Source organism: Leptodactylus fuscus, chromosome 5, assembly GCF_031893055.1.
Source record: "Leptodactylus fuscus isolate aLepFus1 chromosome 5, aLepFus1.hap2, whole genome shotgun sequence".
NCBI lineage: Eukaryota > Metazoa > Chordata > Amphibia > Anura > Leptodactylidae > Leptodactylus > Leptodactylus fuscus.
This window is the reverse complement of record NC_134269.1, coordinates 149078452-149097166: the sequence shown is the minus strand read 5'-3', so window position 1 is coordinate 149097166 and position 18715 is coordinate 149078452. Positions and strand designations below refer to the sequence as shown.

Genomic DNA, 18715 nt, shown 5'->3' with positions numbered 1-18715 from the left:
AGCACTGGCTAATGCATTGTATTGGCGTGATGAAGCAGTGCTGAATGTGTGTGCTTAGCACACACATTCAGCTCTACTTCATCGGGCTAATAGAATGCATTGGCCAGCGCTGATTGGCCAGAGTACGGAATTCGGCCAATCAGCGCTGGCTCTGCTGGAGGAGGCGGAGTCTAAGATCGCTCCACACCAGTCTCCATTCAGGTCCGACCTTAGACTCCGCCTCCTCCAGCAGAGCCAGCGCTGATTGGCCGAATTCCGTACTCTGGCCAATCAGCACTGGCTAATGCATTGTATTGGCGTGATGAAGCAGTGCTGAATGTGTGTGCTTAGCACACACATTCAGCTCTACTTCATCGGGCTAATAGAATGCATTAGCCAATCAGCGCTGGCCAATGCATTCTATTAGCGTGAACTGAGTTTGCACAGGGGTTCTAGTGCACCCTCGGCTCTGCTACATCAGATTGCTACATCTGATGTAGCAGTGCCGAGTGTGCATCAGATGTGTAGTTGAGCAAAACTGACTCAGCACTGCTAAGTCTCTGCATTCGCATAGGAATGCATTGGCCAGCCTTCGGCCAATCAGCACTGGCTCTGCCGAAGGAGGCGGAGTCTAAGGTCGGACCTGAATGGAGACTGGTGTGGAGCGATCTTAGACTCCGCCTCCTCCAGCAGAGCCAGCGCTGATTGGTCGAGTTCCGTACTCTGGCCAATCAGCACTGGCCAATGCATTTCTATGGGGAAAAGTTAGCTTGCGAAAATCGCAAACTGACAGGGATTTCCATGAAATAAAGTGACTTTTATGCCCCCAGACATGCTTCCCCTGCTGTCCCAGTGTCATTCCAGGGTGTTGGTATCATTTCCTGGGGTGTCATAGTGGACTTGGTGACCCTCCAGACACGAATTTGGGTTTCCCCCTTAATGAGTTTATGTTCCCCATAGACTATAATGGGGTTCGAAACCCATTCGAACACTCGAACAGTGAGCGGCTGTTCGAATCGAATTTCGAACCTCGAACATTTTAGTGTTCGCTCATCTCTAATAACCATCATACCTCCCAACTTTTGAAGAACAGAAAGAGGAACAAAATGTGCAGCGCATTCTCATTCATTTTTCATGTGCCCCCACACAGTATAATCCTCCTACAGTCACCTGTACATTATATGTCCCCACATTGTAATGTTCCCTTCCAACTGCTCCACAGTATTAAGTCCCTCTCCTGGTGCCCAAGTTGAAACTAGGGGAAACTAGAGGGGACATGAAACTGGAGCAGCTGGAGGGGGACATTAAATTAGTTGGAGGGGGGCAATAAATTAATGACAGCTGAAGTGGTACATTAAACTGGGGGCAACTAGAGGGGATCATTAAACTGAGGCAGCTAGAAGCAGACATTAAACAGTAGGTGTAGCTGGACAGTGACATTAAACTGGGGGCAACTAGAGGCAGACAGGTCCCCCTACAGCTACTCCCATGGTTTAATGCCCCCTCCAGTTGTCCCCAGTTTAATGTCCCCCAGTTTAAGTGCCCCCCTTCATCTACCCCCAGTTTCATCTCCCCCAGTTTCATATCCCCCTTCATCTGCCCCATTTTATGTCACCCCTCCATCTGCCAACAGTTTCACACACCCCCTCCATCTGCCCCCAGTTTCATGTTCCCCTTCCATCTGTGGCCCTAGTTTCATGTCCCCCCCTCCATCTCTGCCCCCAGTATAATGTTCCCCTTCCATCTCTGCCCTTAGGTTACTGAGAGACACACATAAAGAGACACAAACACAGACACACACAGAAACACACACAGACACACTCTCTCCATCCTGCATCTCACATTCCCCTCCCCTCTCAGTACCTTTAGACGGCACATCTATCCATCTTCCAGCCGGCACACTGACACATCTTCCTAGTCACATGACATTTGATGTCACACAGGTCCTTCAGGTTACAATAGTACAAGCTTTCCCCCGATCGCCCACCGATTTTTATCACTGTTATAAGAGCGGGGGTGATCAGAGGAAAGTTTAAGTAAAACACTAAAGGTACATAGCGGGACATGTAGGTAGCTGCGAGGGACTGTGAGACAGGAGTATAAAAGCGTGACTTTCCTGCTAAATGTGGGATGGTTGGGAGCTATGTATCCATGGTGCCTTTCAACACCAGCCAGCATTACTAGTGGGGACCTCAGCTCCCTGGCTGTATGCAGCCTAGAAATTCCTGACGGGGTCATTATGACTGAAAGAGAAATATTTAGAAGAAACCAGAAGGGATTGCACAGACAGACTTTTTGACTCTAAGCATACAGCATTCAGCCTTCCTCTTTACACCTCACCTTCTTTCAGCTGCGTATATTCTGCATGCTATAAATTATTTCCGTCAACCCGTTTTTAGCACCAGCAAGCCACAGATAGACTATCTGACTCTTTGCTTGGTCAACTGACATACAGAAGTGTGACAATATAGTGCGAATACTCCTATTTTCACATAGTCAAGTTTAACTCTTTCTGCCATTTGCCTCATGTTTCTAAGACACGTAATATTGCTGTTGATAAAATGTATGTCTCGTGTTGCTCAAAAATGTGTTTTTGGGGTGTGATATGTCAGACCTGACAAGATAGTTCCAAGGGAACTGAAAGTTGATGTAAGCCTGGTAGGAACTTTTATGAAATGAGTTGTTGAGTTGATGGGTGTTTCAAGTTCTACTGGTTTTGTGAATACATCTTGGTATGCAAAGACCAGCAATACATCTGCAAACAGAAGTAGATGTGGCCAAAAGTCAAAGCTTGATGGGACAGAAGAGCACTTTATCAAACTGTAGCTTTAAAAACTAAATTATGGAGCCTTAAATTACTGCAAATTTAAGGTTGCCAGTATCAGTAAAACCATCAAACAAAGATGATATCCATGGCAGTGCTGCAATCGAACTTCAACTTCTATAGCTTCTTCTGCCTGCAGTCTTTGTATACTGAGATGTGATCATGGAACTAGTAGACAATGACACACCCATCAGTTCAGTAATTCAGGTTACGCCCCTACCAGTCTTGCACCAATAATCAGAACCCTTTGTAAGGGTAAGTTCACATGGAGTTTTTTGGTCCAGAACCTTAGGTAGAGGCCGCCTCAGATTTCAGACCAAAAAACGGGTAGCCACAACTGAATGCCGATGCACTGCACCAGCATCCAGTCGCGCACTCCGCTTCGGACTAAGCCCAATGAATGGGCCTAGTGGGGAGGAGGGAGTGTCTTCAGGCTGAATCACAAGCCTGAAGAATGAGCACCTCGCTTCTTCTCCTGTGTGGCTCCCATTGATTTCAATGGGAGCTGTCTTTTTGGTCAGGATTTTGAGGCAGATATAGCCTCAAAATCCTGACCAAAAAACCCATTGTGAACTTGACTCTGACTCTGACCCTGACTCTGCATATTACGCTCCTAAAACAAATACATTTGTAGTACAACACACAAGTAATAAAGTTTATCGAGAGTGGCATAGGCCATGAGATTGAGGAAAAAAGAGGTTAAAGGTGATGGCAGGTGTGTCAAGAAGTCTGAATAAAATGGATTATTTTTTGTGCAGGTTTTGCAGAACTCCAGACAGATAAAGAAGTTGTGACCATGGAGGAGCTCGGGACCATTCCATTCTTTGATTACAAACATTTTGCTTTAAATACTTTCTTTCCGGATGTAAGTTTTACATGTTAACAGATCACTAATATCTCAAATGTAAGATATCTGCTGGCCCCAGTGAAATCTCAAAGGGGTTTTCTGGTCCCAAATTGAGTTTTCATACTGATGACCTAGTCACAGGAGCACGGCCCATCCATACGCAACCTTTAAGGCACCCAGAGGTTACTGCAACAGCTGATCTGTGCAGGGTCTGGGTGTTGGACCCCCATGGATCATATACTGATGATGTATCCTATGGATATTGAATATGAAAACTCAAATTGCGACCAGACAAATATATATATGTATATATCTGTGATATATATATCTATATATATATATATATATATATATATATATATATATACTGTATATCAGAAGTAAAAAAGAGAGCAGTATGTATACTAGGATATTTTAAGGGTTTCGCTTTTAACTCACATGATTCCAAACTGTGTCTTTCTATAAATCTAAAATTAAACTTAGTCAAGTCATAACATAAACCTAACTATATATTTAGCTCAAATACAATATAAAACTTATTAAAAACAATTCATTAGAATCCCTTTTTTAACTAAGTTCACATAGGAATAGCCTTAAGAAAGGCTATTCTTCACTTACATTTATTATTCTGATCTGCGCTGTGGTTCCTTAGAAATATCTTCTTTCTTCCATATGTAAATGAGTTTTCAGACTGCACTGGGGCATCCCCTGTACGGTCTGAAGGCTCTCCAGTGACATCTCTGTCTTCTTCTTGAGACCGCTTTTCTCTCGCGCTCCCAACGCTTCTTTATTTAAAAGTGCTGACTGTGCATATCTGTCGGTCATTTTTCTGTGACCAAATGGGAGAGGCCATAGGAAAATGGCTGACGGACATGTGCAGAAAGAAAGAAGATCTTTCTCAGAAATAGCACCACAGATTAGAATAATAAAGGTAGGGGACGAATAGCCTTTCTTAAGGCTATTCTTACGTGTATTTAGCTAGAAAAAGGTATTCTAATGATAGAATCCCTTTAATGGAGAGAAAAGCAAGGCTTGTGTTCTCCATGTGTGCTTATATACAGTGTACACAGCATCAAGGAGTTCAATGTATGACATTAATCTGTAATGTAGTAGGCAGTAGGCAATAATCTGCTCAAATTCCTTAGTGGTGGCTGTAGGTAGTGAGCAGATTATATTTGGTTATGTCAGGTTAGAGGTACAGATAACTGAAGGGTGCTGCTTGGTAACATTATTAAGATGCTAAGCAGCGCAACCAGTCTGTCTCAAAACTGGGGTCTGACTAGTTCTGTGCAGAGAATGAGAAAAGCAGTTTGGTCATAGTCAAACCCTGGGAAGCTCTATATTGGAATCGAATTATAAAGATATTATAGTTTTTGTTTTTTTTTGTTTTTGTTTTTTTTTTAATTCGTCAAAAAAAATCATGATAATGTGAATAGTACACGGATATAATAACTCATATTTTGACTATATAACTTTAATTGCATTGCTTTTAATGTTTTTTTTTCCTAGTCTGATAAAAACAAACTATGTGAAAAACTATGTCAAAATATTCCATCAGTAAGTAAATTTAACTTTCAATTCAACTATTTAACTTAAACATTTTTGGGTAATTGTAAGCTCACATATTGCCCTTTGATTGTTATCATTAGTTCTAAATGTGAAAATTGGAAGGGAAGGGTTAGATTAATTTAAAATTTTCCAGAAAAACACATAAGGCTGGGTTACATAAACTTAGGGATTTTTTTGCACATTTAGCTTTGGCTTTTTGAGCCGAACCCAGGAATGGATTGAGCAAAGGATAGAAGTATAAGTACTTCCTATGTATTTCTCATTCCTTTTCTATCTAGTAAATATCTGTGCTTTATTACTAATATCCTAGTCCCCTGAAGCAAAGTTACCTGTGCAGCTGCTGATACCAGGACACTTGTTCCTTTTCTTCCCTGCTGCTGCTCCAGCTCTCATTGTTGTCACTGATTCCCCTGGCTCAGGACCACTGTGTAGAGTGGAGTTGGTCATGTGACTAGAATTGCCAGGGGAAGCAAAGTAGCCAGATTTGCAGTGTCCCCAGGTGTCTTCCACATAGGTAACTTCAAAGCTCTAGGGAAAAGGGGGTGTTTATTAATAATACAACTAATAACAAAGCTTAACCACAGCCGGGAGTACACGGGGAGCCCATCATTACCTTACATGTAGACAACCATCATTACTACCATATCTCTAGGGTACATTCTTATGTTCTCATCTTAACATATGATACTAAATGAAGGCTAACTCTCTTGTTGCACTATCCAAAAGACAGAAATCAGAGTAACTTGATGCTTAATGCCTGTTGCTTGGGCAAACCATAGTGTGGTAATATAAGATCTTGGTGCTTACAGCCATTCCAAACCAGAAGGACTTCGCAAGATGAGGAGATAGTGAACACTTTGAACACACTGTTTGAGAATCAAAATTTCCTGGCATTACTCATCCACACATTGGAAAAACAAAATGATTTCTCCATCAAGGACAGGTAGGAATGAATACATATATGTGGTATACTGTACATATATTTTTCTTTCCGTGTGAAAACTGTGCTGTTAATGTGTTTAATATCATGTTTGGCCAAATATATTTCATGATCAAAAAATAACTAGTACAAATGTTGTATAAAGTTTATGTAGGATTTCAAGTGACCCTGTAGAAGAAATTGAATGTATACTTTGAAGGACAGTAGGATACTGTAATATATTAAATGAGAACTCACAGGAAGCAGGACTTTTCTCTCTGTAGTTTTTGGGAAACCTGTCGGACCCCATTATAGTCTATAGGGTTCCACAGGTAACCACTTTTTAAGTGGATTGGGTTTACATCTTTGGATCCATAAGTGGACCCAAATGATGGAAACTCAAGGACAGACATGAATCTAGAGTAAGGCTGCATTCACACAGAGTAACGCCAGGCGTCATTTGTGTGTAATTTGTGTGTCTTTTACGGCCGTCATAAAACGTTTACATAGAGTTCTATAGGAAAAGACGTCCGTAATTTACTGCCGTCATTTACGGCCGTCATTACAATGACGGCCGTAAATGACGGCAGTAAATTACGGACGTCTTTTCCTATAGAACTCTATGTAAACGTTTTATGACGGCCGTAAAAGACACACAAATTACACACAAATGACGCCTGGCGTTACTCTGTGTGAATGCAGCCTAAGGTGGAACATGATAAACCTGTATAAATATATAAATGGTCCATAAAAAAAAATATGGTGAAAAGCTGTTCAATATGGAATCCCTGAGAAACATGGGGGCACTCCCTCCATTTGGAGAAAAAAATGTTCTTCAACTACAGGGGCAACAAGGCTTCTTTACCAGAGATGAGCGACTACTGTTCGGATCAGCCGATCCGAACAGCATGCTCGCATAGAAATGAATGGACGTAGCTGGCAGGCGGGGGGGTTAAGCAGCCGGCCGCCGTCAAAGCGGAAGTACCAGGTGCATCCATTCATTTCTATGGAGCATGCTATTCGGATCGGCTGATCCGAACAGTACTCGCTCGTCTCTATTCTTTACCATACAAAATGTGAATCAGTAATCTAGCCCAACACAGAAGCTGGTCACAGTAGTCCTAGCTGATCGTTCAAAAAGGTTGGATGTGTTTTTTGTTTTTTTTTACAGAATATAGATGCTTATGTACTAATTTTATAGAATGCTTTTTTTTTCAACAGTACGAACTATGGAACCGTATGTATTGGATAAAAACATAACTTGTTTTTCTCTATTTCTTTATTAGATGCATGTTTGCATCCTTCCTGACCATTAACTTTCAGAGTAATCTCCTCTATCTCACTGGATTGCTAGAAAGATTGACCAAAGATCTTATTGAACAATCAAGTAACAAACATCCAAAGTTGATGCTGAGACGAACAGAGACAGTGGTTGAAAAGTTACTGACCAACTGGATGTCTACCTGCCTGTATGGCTTCCTGAGAGTACGTACCTTATTTATGTACTTCAATGTATATTAGATTAATTCTGTAAATGAAACAAAAATGGTTTTGGCCAAAATGATATAAACACAGATGTACCCTTATATCATACCAGGCTTAGTTTGCAATGCTTAGGGTATGTTCACATGGTGGAAAATGGATTCCGCGTGTGAACATACCGCATGGCTAGTCACGACTGAATGCCAATGTAGTTCACCGCCATCCCATCGCGGCAATCCGCTGCAGATTAGACCCAAATTAATGGGTCTAATCGAGAGGGAGTCTCGCGCCACAGCTGAGTCAGCCACGGAATCCGCGGCAAGATAAGTCATCTCGCTTCTTTTTTTCCGCTACTAACTAGCGGAAAAAAGAAGCAAGCAGCTCCCATTGAAGTCAATGAGAGCCATTTTGGCAAGCGGATTTTGTGTCAAAATCTGCTGCTAAAAAACTCCTTGTGAACTAGCCCTAACGCAACTTTGGGAAAACAGTTTGGTTACAATTTTCACCATTTCTTTTCTGCAGCTCTTTCACTCTTGTTGGTGTTAGGGTGCTGTGATTGTCACGAAAAAGTTGAGCAATGTTAGACTTTTGTGTGACTAGAAGTTGCGGCATCCTCAAGGTTGAGTGAAAGAGTTGCAAGCCCTAAATGCTGCCAACTGTGTCCATAGGTATCAGGCATATTACGCTACTCCTCCTGAACTTCCCACTGTATAAACAGTAACATATTGATATAGTAAAGCTTTTTCCCATTTAGTCAGGATTTAACATAAATGGATTCCACATGTGAACATACCGCATGGCAAGCCGCGACAGAATGCCAATTCAGTGCAGAGGCATCCCATCGCAGCATTCCGCTCCAGATTAGGCCTGAATGAATGGGCCTAATCAGGAGGGATTCTCACGCTGCGGAATCTGTGGGAAGGAAAAAAGAAGTGAGCGGCTCCCATTGAAGTCAATGTGAGCCGGTTTTGGCAGCGGATTTTGAGGCGGATTCCGCTTCAAAATCCACTGCCAAAAAACTCTGTGTGAACAATCCCTAAGACCTTCCATTAATATGAGTGAATTTGGAACCCTTCTTTAAAAAATCTGCATCTTACCTTCATAAAGGGGACGTTTACTGCAGTTACTTCCTTCAGTACTTGCCCATCCCATACATTTATATTAGTGAACGATAAGACAAAAATAAATATGAGCATAGAAGAGGAAGCGTTATATCCTCCATGACTTGTAACAGACAGAAGTCAGGGTGTTTTTTGTTTTTTTTTCAAAAAAGAAGAACAATGACATTTTTGTGGTAATGTGGTTGCAATATTAAGTTAAAACAAGCATTTTCTTCAGACCTCCCAACCAACGTGTGACTTACTGTAAGTCTACATTAGCTTCTCTACATACTCGTTCATTATTTACAGCTGACTATAGCAACAATATTTATTTGACCTATTATTACTTGTGTTTTGCCTAGGAGTCTGTGGGAGAACCTTTGTACAATCTGGTTTATACATTAAATCAGAGGATACACAAAGGCCCAGTAGATGCAGTGACATGTAAAGCGCTCTATACTCTAAATGAGGACTGGTTGTTATGGCAGATAACAAAATTTAGTAGTGTGGTGAGTATTCTTTACAAAGTACTTCTTGGAAGATCTTATCGGTCCCGCCGTGCCAGAATGTGTATTTTATAGTTCTGTGGCTATAATCCTTATTACAATTCATTCCCCATATCCATGTAACATCTCATTTATCATCATTTATAGATCTATTGTAGTGTACTAGATTCCTGACATCAATAGTGCTTGGTAAACACAACTGGCATGACTAGCAAGGAGCATGAGAACATTATACAATATTCATTGAATATCTTTAGTATTTTGTTAACTAGTTTGTTTAATGGGAGTCTGTCAGGTCCAAAATGTCCGTCAATTCGTTAGTAGTTGGCTATTTCTTCATCTTCAATCAAAACCAAGATTTTATTGAAATTATGTTTGATTTATGTTTGTCTAAAGGGAGCTGTTGATCAATAGATATAATATTCGTCTATTACTGTATATGCAGTCTATTATTTTGTATTTAGTATCTGCCTTATTTGTCGTACTTTGTGTCAAAATTACATCATTTTGCATTGATATCCTGTTTAAATGGGATTAGGATTCATCACATGCTGGATATATTATTATTTATATTTATACTGATACATTTTTTATTTATACTCTTTATTTATGTTATTTCTTTTTAATAAAATAAGTGATATTGAGAGCCAATGTTATTTGCTAATACATATATTTCACAACTATGTGTACAAGAGTCTTCACTGGACATCTGTGCCATAAATGGACTCTCTAAATGGGTGAACAATCCCCTTTTTGGTTATAAATTTGCTTAACACCTTTCAGATAACTCTGATCACAGGTCTTTCATCAGGGTGTCAACTATATGTTACAGCTAACACCCTTTCCCCCTACGCCCAACAGCAACACAACTGGGGTATTCCTGCCCCTAATGAGCTGTTAGGACAGGTGGAATTTTTAATTACCTAACAGCTTTTGACCCCTATAAGAGGCCGGAAGACATGCTCCTCCCTTGTGTTTTTTTCTGTCCTGTGGGACAGGACAGGTGGTAGGGGGAGCAGGGGTTCTGACCTCTCATAGGGGTCTGCTACTCTCTTTCCCCCCTCCTTCTTACCTGACAAGCGGAAGACTTTGCTATATTTTTCCTTTTTTTTTGCTCTTCTGAGCCTCTGCTGCTTCCTCCCCCGCCGGGGGAGCCCGCCGGCTCATGCGTGCGCCTGGAGTGCTGCCGTGCCGGAGCTGGGCTTCCCTGCGTGGCTAGGACCCTTTCTCCTGGGAATCGCTTTTTTTTGGTTCCCCGGGTCCGCCGCCCTACTCGTCCGCCACGCATGCGCGGTATGCAGGCGAACGAAACCCCCTGGAGACGAGCGGGGGCCCCCTCCAGTTTCTGGGGATTCTGTCAGTATTGAGGGGCCCCCCCTCTGTGAGTTTTTGCCTTTGCCCCCCAAAAAAGATTGCCCCAAAGAAGGAAGGGGCGTGCCCTTTTTTAGTCCCGCCCCCTGGCCTATATATCCCCTCCAAAACCATCTTTCAGTGCCTGTTGCTCCGGTTACTGGCACCTCAACTAGAGAAGCTCTTTGGTCAATTTGTCCTAGAAAGCAGCTCCGTTGATTCAGGTTTGGGGGAGATGGCCAGGGGGAAGGGGTGGTAGCAGTTCCCACTATGGGAGGGCAAAGGTTGTTAGTATTCTTTTTCTTTGTTCCTTCTCAGAATGTCTTCTTCTTCCTCCTCTACTGTTCCTCCTCGGAGGAAGACCGTGGCAAAGAGGAAACATCTTTCATGCGCTACCTGCAGAGTACCACTGCCTGACGACTTCCAGTTTTGTTTTTATCCAGGATGTAGAGCCCCCCCTTCTGAGGCAACCCCCATACGGGAGATGGTATCCTGGGTGAAGGGCTTTGTCCAGGACTCCATGGAAAGGATGGAGTCCTCAGCCAAGAGACCACAGCTGGACTGCGAGTTGTCCCTTCTGCCCCTGGAGAACCTGCGCCTTAGGGACGTGGAGTCATCATCCGATTCTGAGGAGGAAAAGGAGATCTTCCCCTTAGAGAAGATGTCCAGGGTGTTCAAGACACTTAGGATCAGAGACCGGGAAGGTGGTGAAGGCCCAAGTCGAAGGTCTCATACCTTCAGACCGTCCTCGGAAATGCTTCGCCTGATGGAGAGCGAATGGAGGCACCCGGAAAAACCCTTTGCGCCATCCAAGCGATTTAAGACCTTATTCCCGGTCCCTGAGGGTCAGCTAAAGGCGTGGGGTCCTCCGCCGAAGGTTGACGTCGCTGTGGCGAAGCTGTCAAGGCGCACTGTCCTCCCGACAGAGGACGGGTCGAGTCTCAAGGATCCGATGGATCGTCGGGTGGAAGGATCACTGAGACGAGTCTATTCGGCCTCCTCAGCCCAGGCCTCCTTGGGCATGGTTGCGAACGAGGTGGCCACTGGTCTGCGGGCAGAGCTCTCGTCACTTGCCAAGGACATAGATTCCGGAGTGGATCGAGATGACCTCCTGGCAACAATGTCGGACATCTCTCTGCTGGTGGATCATCTGACGGAGGCGACCCATTTTCAGACCCGTCTGGCCGCCAGATCTATGGCACTGGCTACTGCTGCTCGCCGGCCCTTGTGGCTGAAGCCCTGGAAGGCTGACCTCACCTCCAAGAATAGCCTGTGTGGTCTCCCCTTTGAGCCGGGACGGCTGTTCGGGAGGGAGCTCGACCGGATTATGGAATCTCTGGCCGACTCCAAAGGCAAGAATTTGCCACAGCCCCTTGAAGGTCGGAGTCCCTCCTTTCGAGGAAGAGGCACCTCCAGAAGAGGAACTAGAGGCCAGCGACGATCCGGCAGAGGTAGAGGTCGGGGCTCCTCTGGTAAATGTAAGGGCACCTCCTTCTAATCCTTCCACCCTACCTCCCCTCTCCTCGCCCCCGGGGTGGGCGGCCGTCTTTCCCACTATGTGGATGCCTGGCGCCAGAATATTTGGGACCCCTGGGTCATCCAGACGATCCAGGAAGGCTATAAAATTAATTTTGTTGCCCAGCCGCCAGAGAAGATGGTAAGAACCCGCCCTCTTCAGAGCCACAAACAACTTCATCTGGAGAAATTGATTCAGGAGTACGTGGACAAAGCCGCGCTGGAGGTGGTTCCTCGCGCAGATCAAGGCACAGGCATCTATTCTCCAGTCTTCTTGGTCCCCAAGTCATCAGGCGAGTGGCGTATGATCATCGATCTCAGGTATCTGAATCGCTTTATCCGCAGGCTGCGGTTTCGCATGGAGACCATCAGGTCAGTGCTACCTTTCATGCGCCCTGGAGATCACTTCGTCACTCTGGACCTGAAGGATGCCTACCTCCACGTACCCATCTTTCCGGCACACTGAAAGTTCCTAAGGATTGCCGTATACATAGAAGGGAAAGAGGCGCACTTCCAGTTTGCAGCCCTCCTGTTCAGCATATCCTCCGCCCCCCACACCTTCACAAAGGTCATAGCTCCGGTCGCTGCCGCCCTGCGCCTTCAAGGCATATTCATAGTCCCGTACCTGGACGACTGGCTTCTGAAGGCTCATTCAAAGGAGGTTCTTACCACGCAGGTGCAGACCGTCGTAGCTCTACTAGACAAGCTGGGGTGGCTGGTAAACTGGCAGAAGTCAGTAATGGTGCTATCAACACGAGTTCAGTTCCTGGGACTTATTCTAGACTCTCTCAACATGACGGTCTCTCTACCCTCTTCTCGCAAAAGGAAAATTGCTCGGGCAGCACATCATTTGTCTTCTACACGGAAGGTCACCATCAGGACGGCTATGAAGGTCCTTGGATTGATGTCCGCTACCCTAGATGCAGTTCCTTGGGCCCTATGGCATATGCGCCCTCTACAGAACAAGATCTTGAGAGTCTGGAATCACAGTCCTTCAGGTTTACAGAAGCCAATCCAGTTAACCATCAGCACCCGGCAAACCTTGCCCTGGTGGACCCATGTGCGAGATGGGAAGTCCTCGGTCCAGCCCGCCTGGACCCTGTTGACTACAGATGCCTCCCTCACAGGCTGGGGAGCTCATCTGGGGGAGACCCCGGTTCAAGGTACATGGAATCAGCGGGAGAGGATGCACTCATCCAACTGGCGAGAGCTTACCGCAGTTCATCGAGCCCTTCTGTCATTTGCACCACTTCTACAAGGGAAAGCGGTCAAAGGAAGATCAGGCAATCTGACGACAGTCCACTATATCAACAAGCAGGGAGGAACCAGGTCCCCCTCAATCCTGTCACCAACCTGATCTTCTACTGGGCAGAACGGAACCTCTCCCAGCTGGCCGCGGTACATATCCAGGGCCGCCTGAACAATCCTAGTGGATCAACTCAGCAGAGGCCGCCGACCGCAGGCGGATGTTCCTTGAATCAGGACATCTTCCACTACCTGACCAGGAGGTGGGGTCTCCCCGAGGTGGATCTGATGGCCACCCAACACAATGCCAAAGTAGAAAGGTTTTGCTCCCTGTACCGGGAAGACAACCCTTTGGCTGTGGATGCCCTGTCAATACCATAGAGGTTCGAACTGGCATACGTGTTCCCTCCCATCCCGATGATCCCAAAGGTATTGGCGAAACTCAGGCAGGACCAGACTTCGGCAATAGTGATCATGCCGTTCTGGCCAAAAAGGGCATGGTTCACCGACCTTATCCTTATGAGTCGGGGGAACTACTGGAGGCTTCCACCAGTCAGGAACCTGGTGTCACTGAACAGTCGGCCGTGCCTGGGCCTAGACAAATTCAACCTCGCTGCCTGGAGGTTAACCGCGCCATACGAGCAGACAGAGGATTGTCCCAGGGAGTGCTAAGTACCTTAGCCCATTCAAGAGCAGAGGCAACCAATCAGAGCTACCAAAGGATCGCCCGGATATTCCGAGATTGGTGTACAGGCAGCCACCACGATCCAGACAGAGATGCAGTCCTAGAGTTCTTACAGAACGGCCTGGAGAGAGGACTAGCACCTGCCACCCTCAAGGTTCAAGTGTCAGCTCTATCTGCTCTCCTGGAGACACGGTTATCACAAGATCCTCTTGTCAAACAGTTCCTTAGGGGGACTGCCAGGCTCCGCCCCCAGGTACGGCCCCCTGTCCCCAGGTGGGACCTGGCCGTGGTTCTACAAGGGCTATGTGCGCCCCCCTTCGAACCATTATCTGAAGTGGACTGGAAGTACCTGTCATTTAAGGTGACTTTCCTGCTGGCAATAACCTCCGCCAAGAGGGTTGGCGAATTGCAGGCCCTAGCGGCCTCCGAACCTTTCATAACCTTCTTCCCTGACAGGGTACAGCTAAGGTTCGTTCTGGGATTTTTGCCAAAGGTACCAACACTTCAGAACACCAACCAAGTGATCACCCTACCAGGCTTCTTTCCCTCTCCTGCTACGGAGCAGGAGGAGAAGCTACACACACTGGATCTGGTAAGAGCACTACGTATTTACCTAGACCGTACAGCACCATTCTGAAGATCAGAGAATCTTCTGGTTAATGTGTTTGGCCACAATAGAGGCGCTAAAGCATCAAAGGTAACCCTGTCGAGATGGATCAGAGAAGCTATCAGCTGTTCCCTTCGGGCCCAGAATCTTCCTGTTCCAGATTTCTTACGAGCCCATGCCACCCGAGCAGTGGCGACATCATGGGCAGAGACACGGTTCCTTTCTCTAGAGCAGATATGTGCTGCAGCCTCATGGAGCTCACAGCTGACTTTTGCCAAACACTACAGATTGGACTGGCGTACGGCCGATGCTACAGCGTTTGGGCACTCCGTCTTGGCATCAGCCTACCAGGAGGACCCGCCCTAGGGGAAACAATACTTGCTAAATCCCCAGTTGTGCTGCTGTTGGGCGTAGGGGGAAAGAAAGATTATGAATGATAATCTGTTTTCCCTTAGCCCAAACAGCAGCACAAGGCCCCCTCCCTAGGAGGTACTGTTGTACAGATTTTGTGTATGTGTGTGTAGCTCTTGGCATAAATTGCTCTCTGTATATCATACTTGTTACTAACACAAGGGAGGAGCATGTCTTCCAGCCTCTTATAGGGGTCAAAAGCTGTTAGGTAATTAAAAATTCCACCTGTCCTAACAGCTCATTAGGGGCAGGAATACCCCAGTTGTGCTGCTGTTTGGGCTAAGGGAAAACAGATTATCATTCATAATCTTTCTTTACTTCTGAGGCAAAACCAACACCAAGGTGAAAGTTCGGGTTAAGCCTTTCAGTACCAGAAATTAGAGATCACCAGAACAGTAGAACAGAGTTGTGAGGGATCAGTGAGTTGAATAACCCTTAGTTATTTGTATAGTTTAGACAAAATATTAACAATTTAGAAGGATTATGTAATTATTGAATCTCATCAGTTGCTATACATAATGTAGTTGTTTTGGTTGTTTTAGGAGATAAACGTACATTTTCCAAAAGCATCAGAACATGAGGGTGAAGACACCAACGAATACCTAAAAGTAACTGTTTTAGATTGTGATTCAATTGGACAAGCCAAAGAGAAAATTCTTCAGTCTTTCCAGATTCAAAAAGGATATTCTTTTGGACATCCTCTTTGTGATATATGTTTAGGTAAGATTTTTTAATGTATCTAATAAAATGGAACTGTCTTACCCAGGGTAATGGATCAGTTGTTCTGTGGGTCCGCAGCAAGTTTGGAGTCAGGTTAGTCGGGACAGGAACCTGATTACCCTATTAATGTCCTATTGTCCCAAGAAAATGACTCCCACTCTTACAAGGGTGGTCTCAGAGCTCACTGGCAAAATAAATAAATCTCCTCCCTTGTCCTGGGTTTCCACCGGTTTTATACTGAAACCTTCTTCTGAGAGGCGTAACATTTTTATTTTTCAGTTAATTGTTGCTTATTTTTTGCAAAATGAGGTATGCTTCTTATTGACTCTGAGGCTTCATATTTCACCATCGACTACAACTTCTGTGGGAGTAGCACTGTTATAGACAATCATCTTGGCTATCTCATACATGACATGCAACAATTTCAGCCAAGAAAATTGCCAAACTGCATTATGTGAGTGCCATGACAGTTGGAAGAATGCGAAATGAAGTCCATCCATCCATTCAATAGCCAAGAGGTGGACATCCAGGAAAAAAAAATCAACAAGTTTGCACATCATAAGGTTTATCATTTCTGGTGGTGGCTCATATGCTTCGTAATAGTGAGAACACAGATATCCATACTAGCACTGTGTGAACCATGTTACACAAGTCTGGAATAGTTGCCCAAAAAAAGGTGAAGAAGCTTTGACTTCAATATTGTCATAAGAAACATTGACTCGAGTTTGCATAAAAATGTGAAAAGTGGACAGTAGAAGATTGAAAATGGGTGATTTTTATTGAAAATGTCAATAGACTGGGCTCTTTGGGATTTGAAAGAAACCAGGGTAATGGGCGCTAATGGATCGAGAAATTGAAGGAGTGGTCAAGTTTGGTGGAGGAAGCCTCATGATATGGGGTTGTTTCACAGCCAAAGGCTTTGTATACTTAACCAGGATCGATGGTGGTCTCAATGCTTAGCTATATGTAAGCATCCTTCATACACTTGAGTAGTGTTCCAGGAGGACAACGAACCGAAGCATACATTTTGATTAGCAAAGAAGTGGTTGAATGACAATGAAGTAGAGGTGCTGGATTGGCCCCACAATTCTCAGTTCTCAACCCAAAAAATTCATGAGGGTAAAGTTGAAAAATAACCTGTATTCATACCCAAGTGAATTGACCGTTTGCGCCAACTTTGGTATAGCATAGAAGAGACCTGAGATCAGATTTCTGTCATGGCATGCTTGAATCTGATCAATAGCATGCCCAGAAGAATTCAGGCAGGAAAGCCAAAGAGAAAAACAGTAACAATGCAGTTACATGACAAGAATCTGCAGAAATGATCAAATGCTAAATAGTTGCAAGTCAAATTTATGTATGAGATAGCCAAGATGATTGTCTATAAATTGATGGTAGTCTCACATTCAAAGTTGTAGTGAATTGTGAGATACAGGAGCATAAAAGTCAAAAGTTCAAAACATTGTTACCCTTTTTATTCCATATTCTGTGAGGCGAGATGGCTAATGGCATTTTTTTTTTTTTCGAAGTTCACGTGCAGGTTAAATGTTTTAAATTTATTGTAGTTTTTTACGAATGATCAATATCAAATGTGTTTTATTTTATACTATGGGGGTTTTTTTGCATGGTTTTTACCTCCCTCATAGACTTCTGGCTGATGGCAGACTCTCTATAAATAAGCAGCCTGACTGAAGATAAGGAAGATATCAGGGTATAATTGGGGAAATTAGACATATTTTTCTTTAATAAGATATATTAACCCCATCCCAAATAAAACTGTATAAATTTGATATCCTCCGAATTGCACCAACCCAAAGAATACAGGTGACATGGATTGGCTATACAGTGAACGCCATAAAAATTAACCCAGTCTGAATTTTTTCCCAGCTTTTCAGTACATCAAACAGAACAATAGATGGTACCACTAGGAATTACAACTAAGCCCTCATATGGCTCTGTGAAAGAAAACATAAAATTATGAGATTTGGAAGTCATGGAGTCGAAAACAAAAATCAAAAATTGAAAAATGCCTGCAATAATATTTTCACCAAATATGCCATTGTTGCAACTGTGGCTTTGTTGAATACGAAGGTGATATAATAGCCTGTTAGTGAAACCTGTATCACCCAACACTGGTTACACGTCTTGAAGTATTGTACTGTACATAGCCATCTGTACTGGACAATGGACAACATTTAGTAAATCAGTTACATTTGTACTACTGGAAGAACATGTCGCCTTTTTGCTAATACACAATAAAGGTGTCGGTGTCAGTAAAAATTAGATGATTTCTTTGTACACATGAGGTTCATGCTAAACACAGAGGGGGGATTTATTATAACTGCCATTTCCTACACCAGCCTTAGACTAAAGCCCCATGTTATGAAGGACAAAACTTTTTTCTGCTGCGGAAATACCAGGGCAAAAAAAACTGCAGTGTTTTACAGTACTTGCACAGTGAATATTGGCTAATCCCATCCACACATTGCAGAAAAAAAATTCACTGCAAAAAAGAGGCATTTTCAAAAACGACTGTTTTTGAAAATCATAGCATGTCAATTATACCAGCGGTGTTGCCCTATTAGTTTAATAAGGGAAGAAAATCTGCAGAGAAAAACTCAATGAAAAATGCTGTGGGAGAAATAAACTCATGTGTTTCATTACATGGGGCTTTATCCTTAATCCATTTCCTGCTGGTGCAAGATGTAACTGAAATATTAAGAAACTCAGGCCCGTGAGCCAGAATTGAGGTCTATGCCAAACAGGGACTGACTTAGATTTCAGGTATGACTAACACCATTGTTTTGATGTCCTTAAAAACAATGGGAACCACCACTCCACCAACTTTGTTAAAAAGTAGCAAAGGGGGGCACACGGTGGCTCAGTGGTTAGCAGCGCTGGAGTCCTGGTGTTCAAATCCCGCCAAGGGCAAAAACCCATCTGCGAGGAGTTTGTA

At 44.0% G+C, this 18715-nt stretch overlaps 1 protein-coding gene across 1 annotated transcript in view; it reads left to right on the top strand.

Annotated features, from left to right (window-relative positions):
* Positions 1-18715, top strand: part of PLXNC1 (plexin C1) — an 86859-nt gene that overhangs the window by 52330 nt on the left and 15814 nt on the right. Inside the window, exons 17-22 of the mRNA XM_075274500.1 lie at positions 3562-3668; positions 5160-5207; positions 6029-6162; positions 7425-7623; positions 9083-9229; positions 15582-15759. Coding sequence (XP_075130601.1) covers positions 3562-3668; positions 5160-5207; positions 6029-6162; positions 7425-7623; positions 9083-9229; positions 15582-15759 — 813 coding nt within the window. The remainder of the gene's footprint in view (positions 1-3561; positions 3669-5159; positions 5208-6028; positions 6163-7424; positions 7624-9082; positions 9230-15581; positions 15760-18715) is intronic.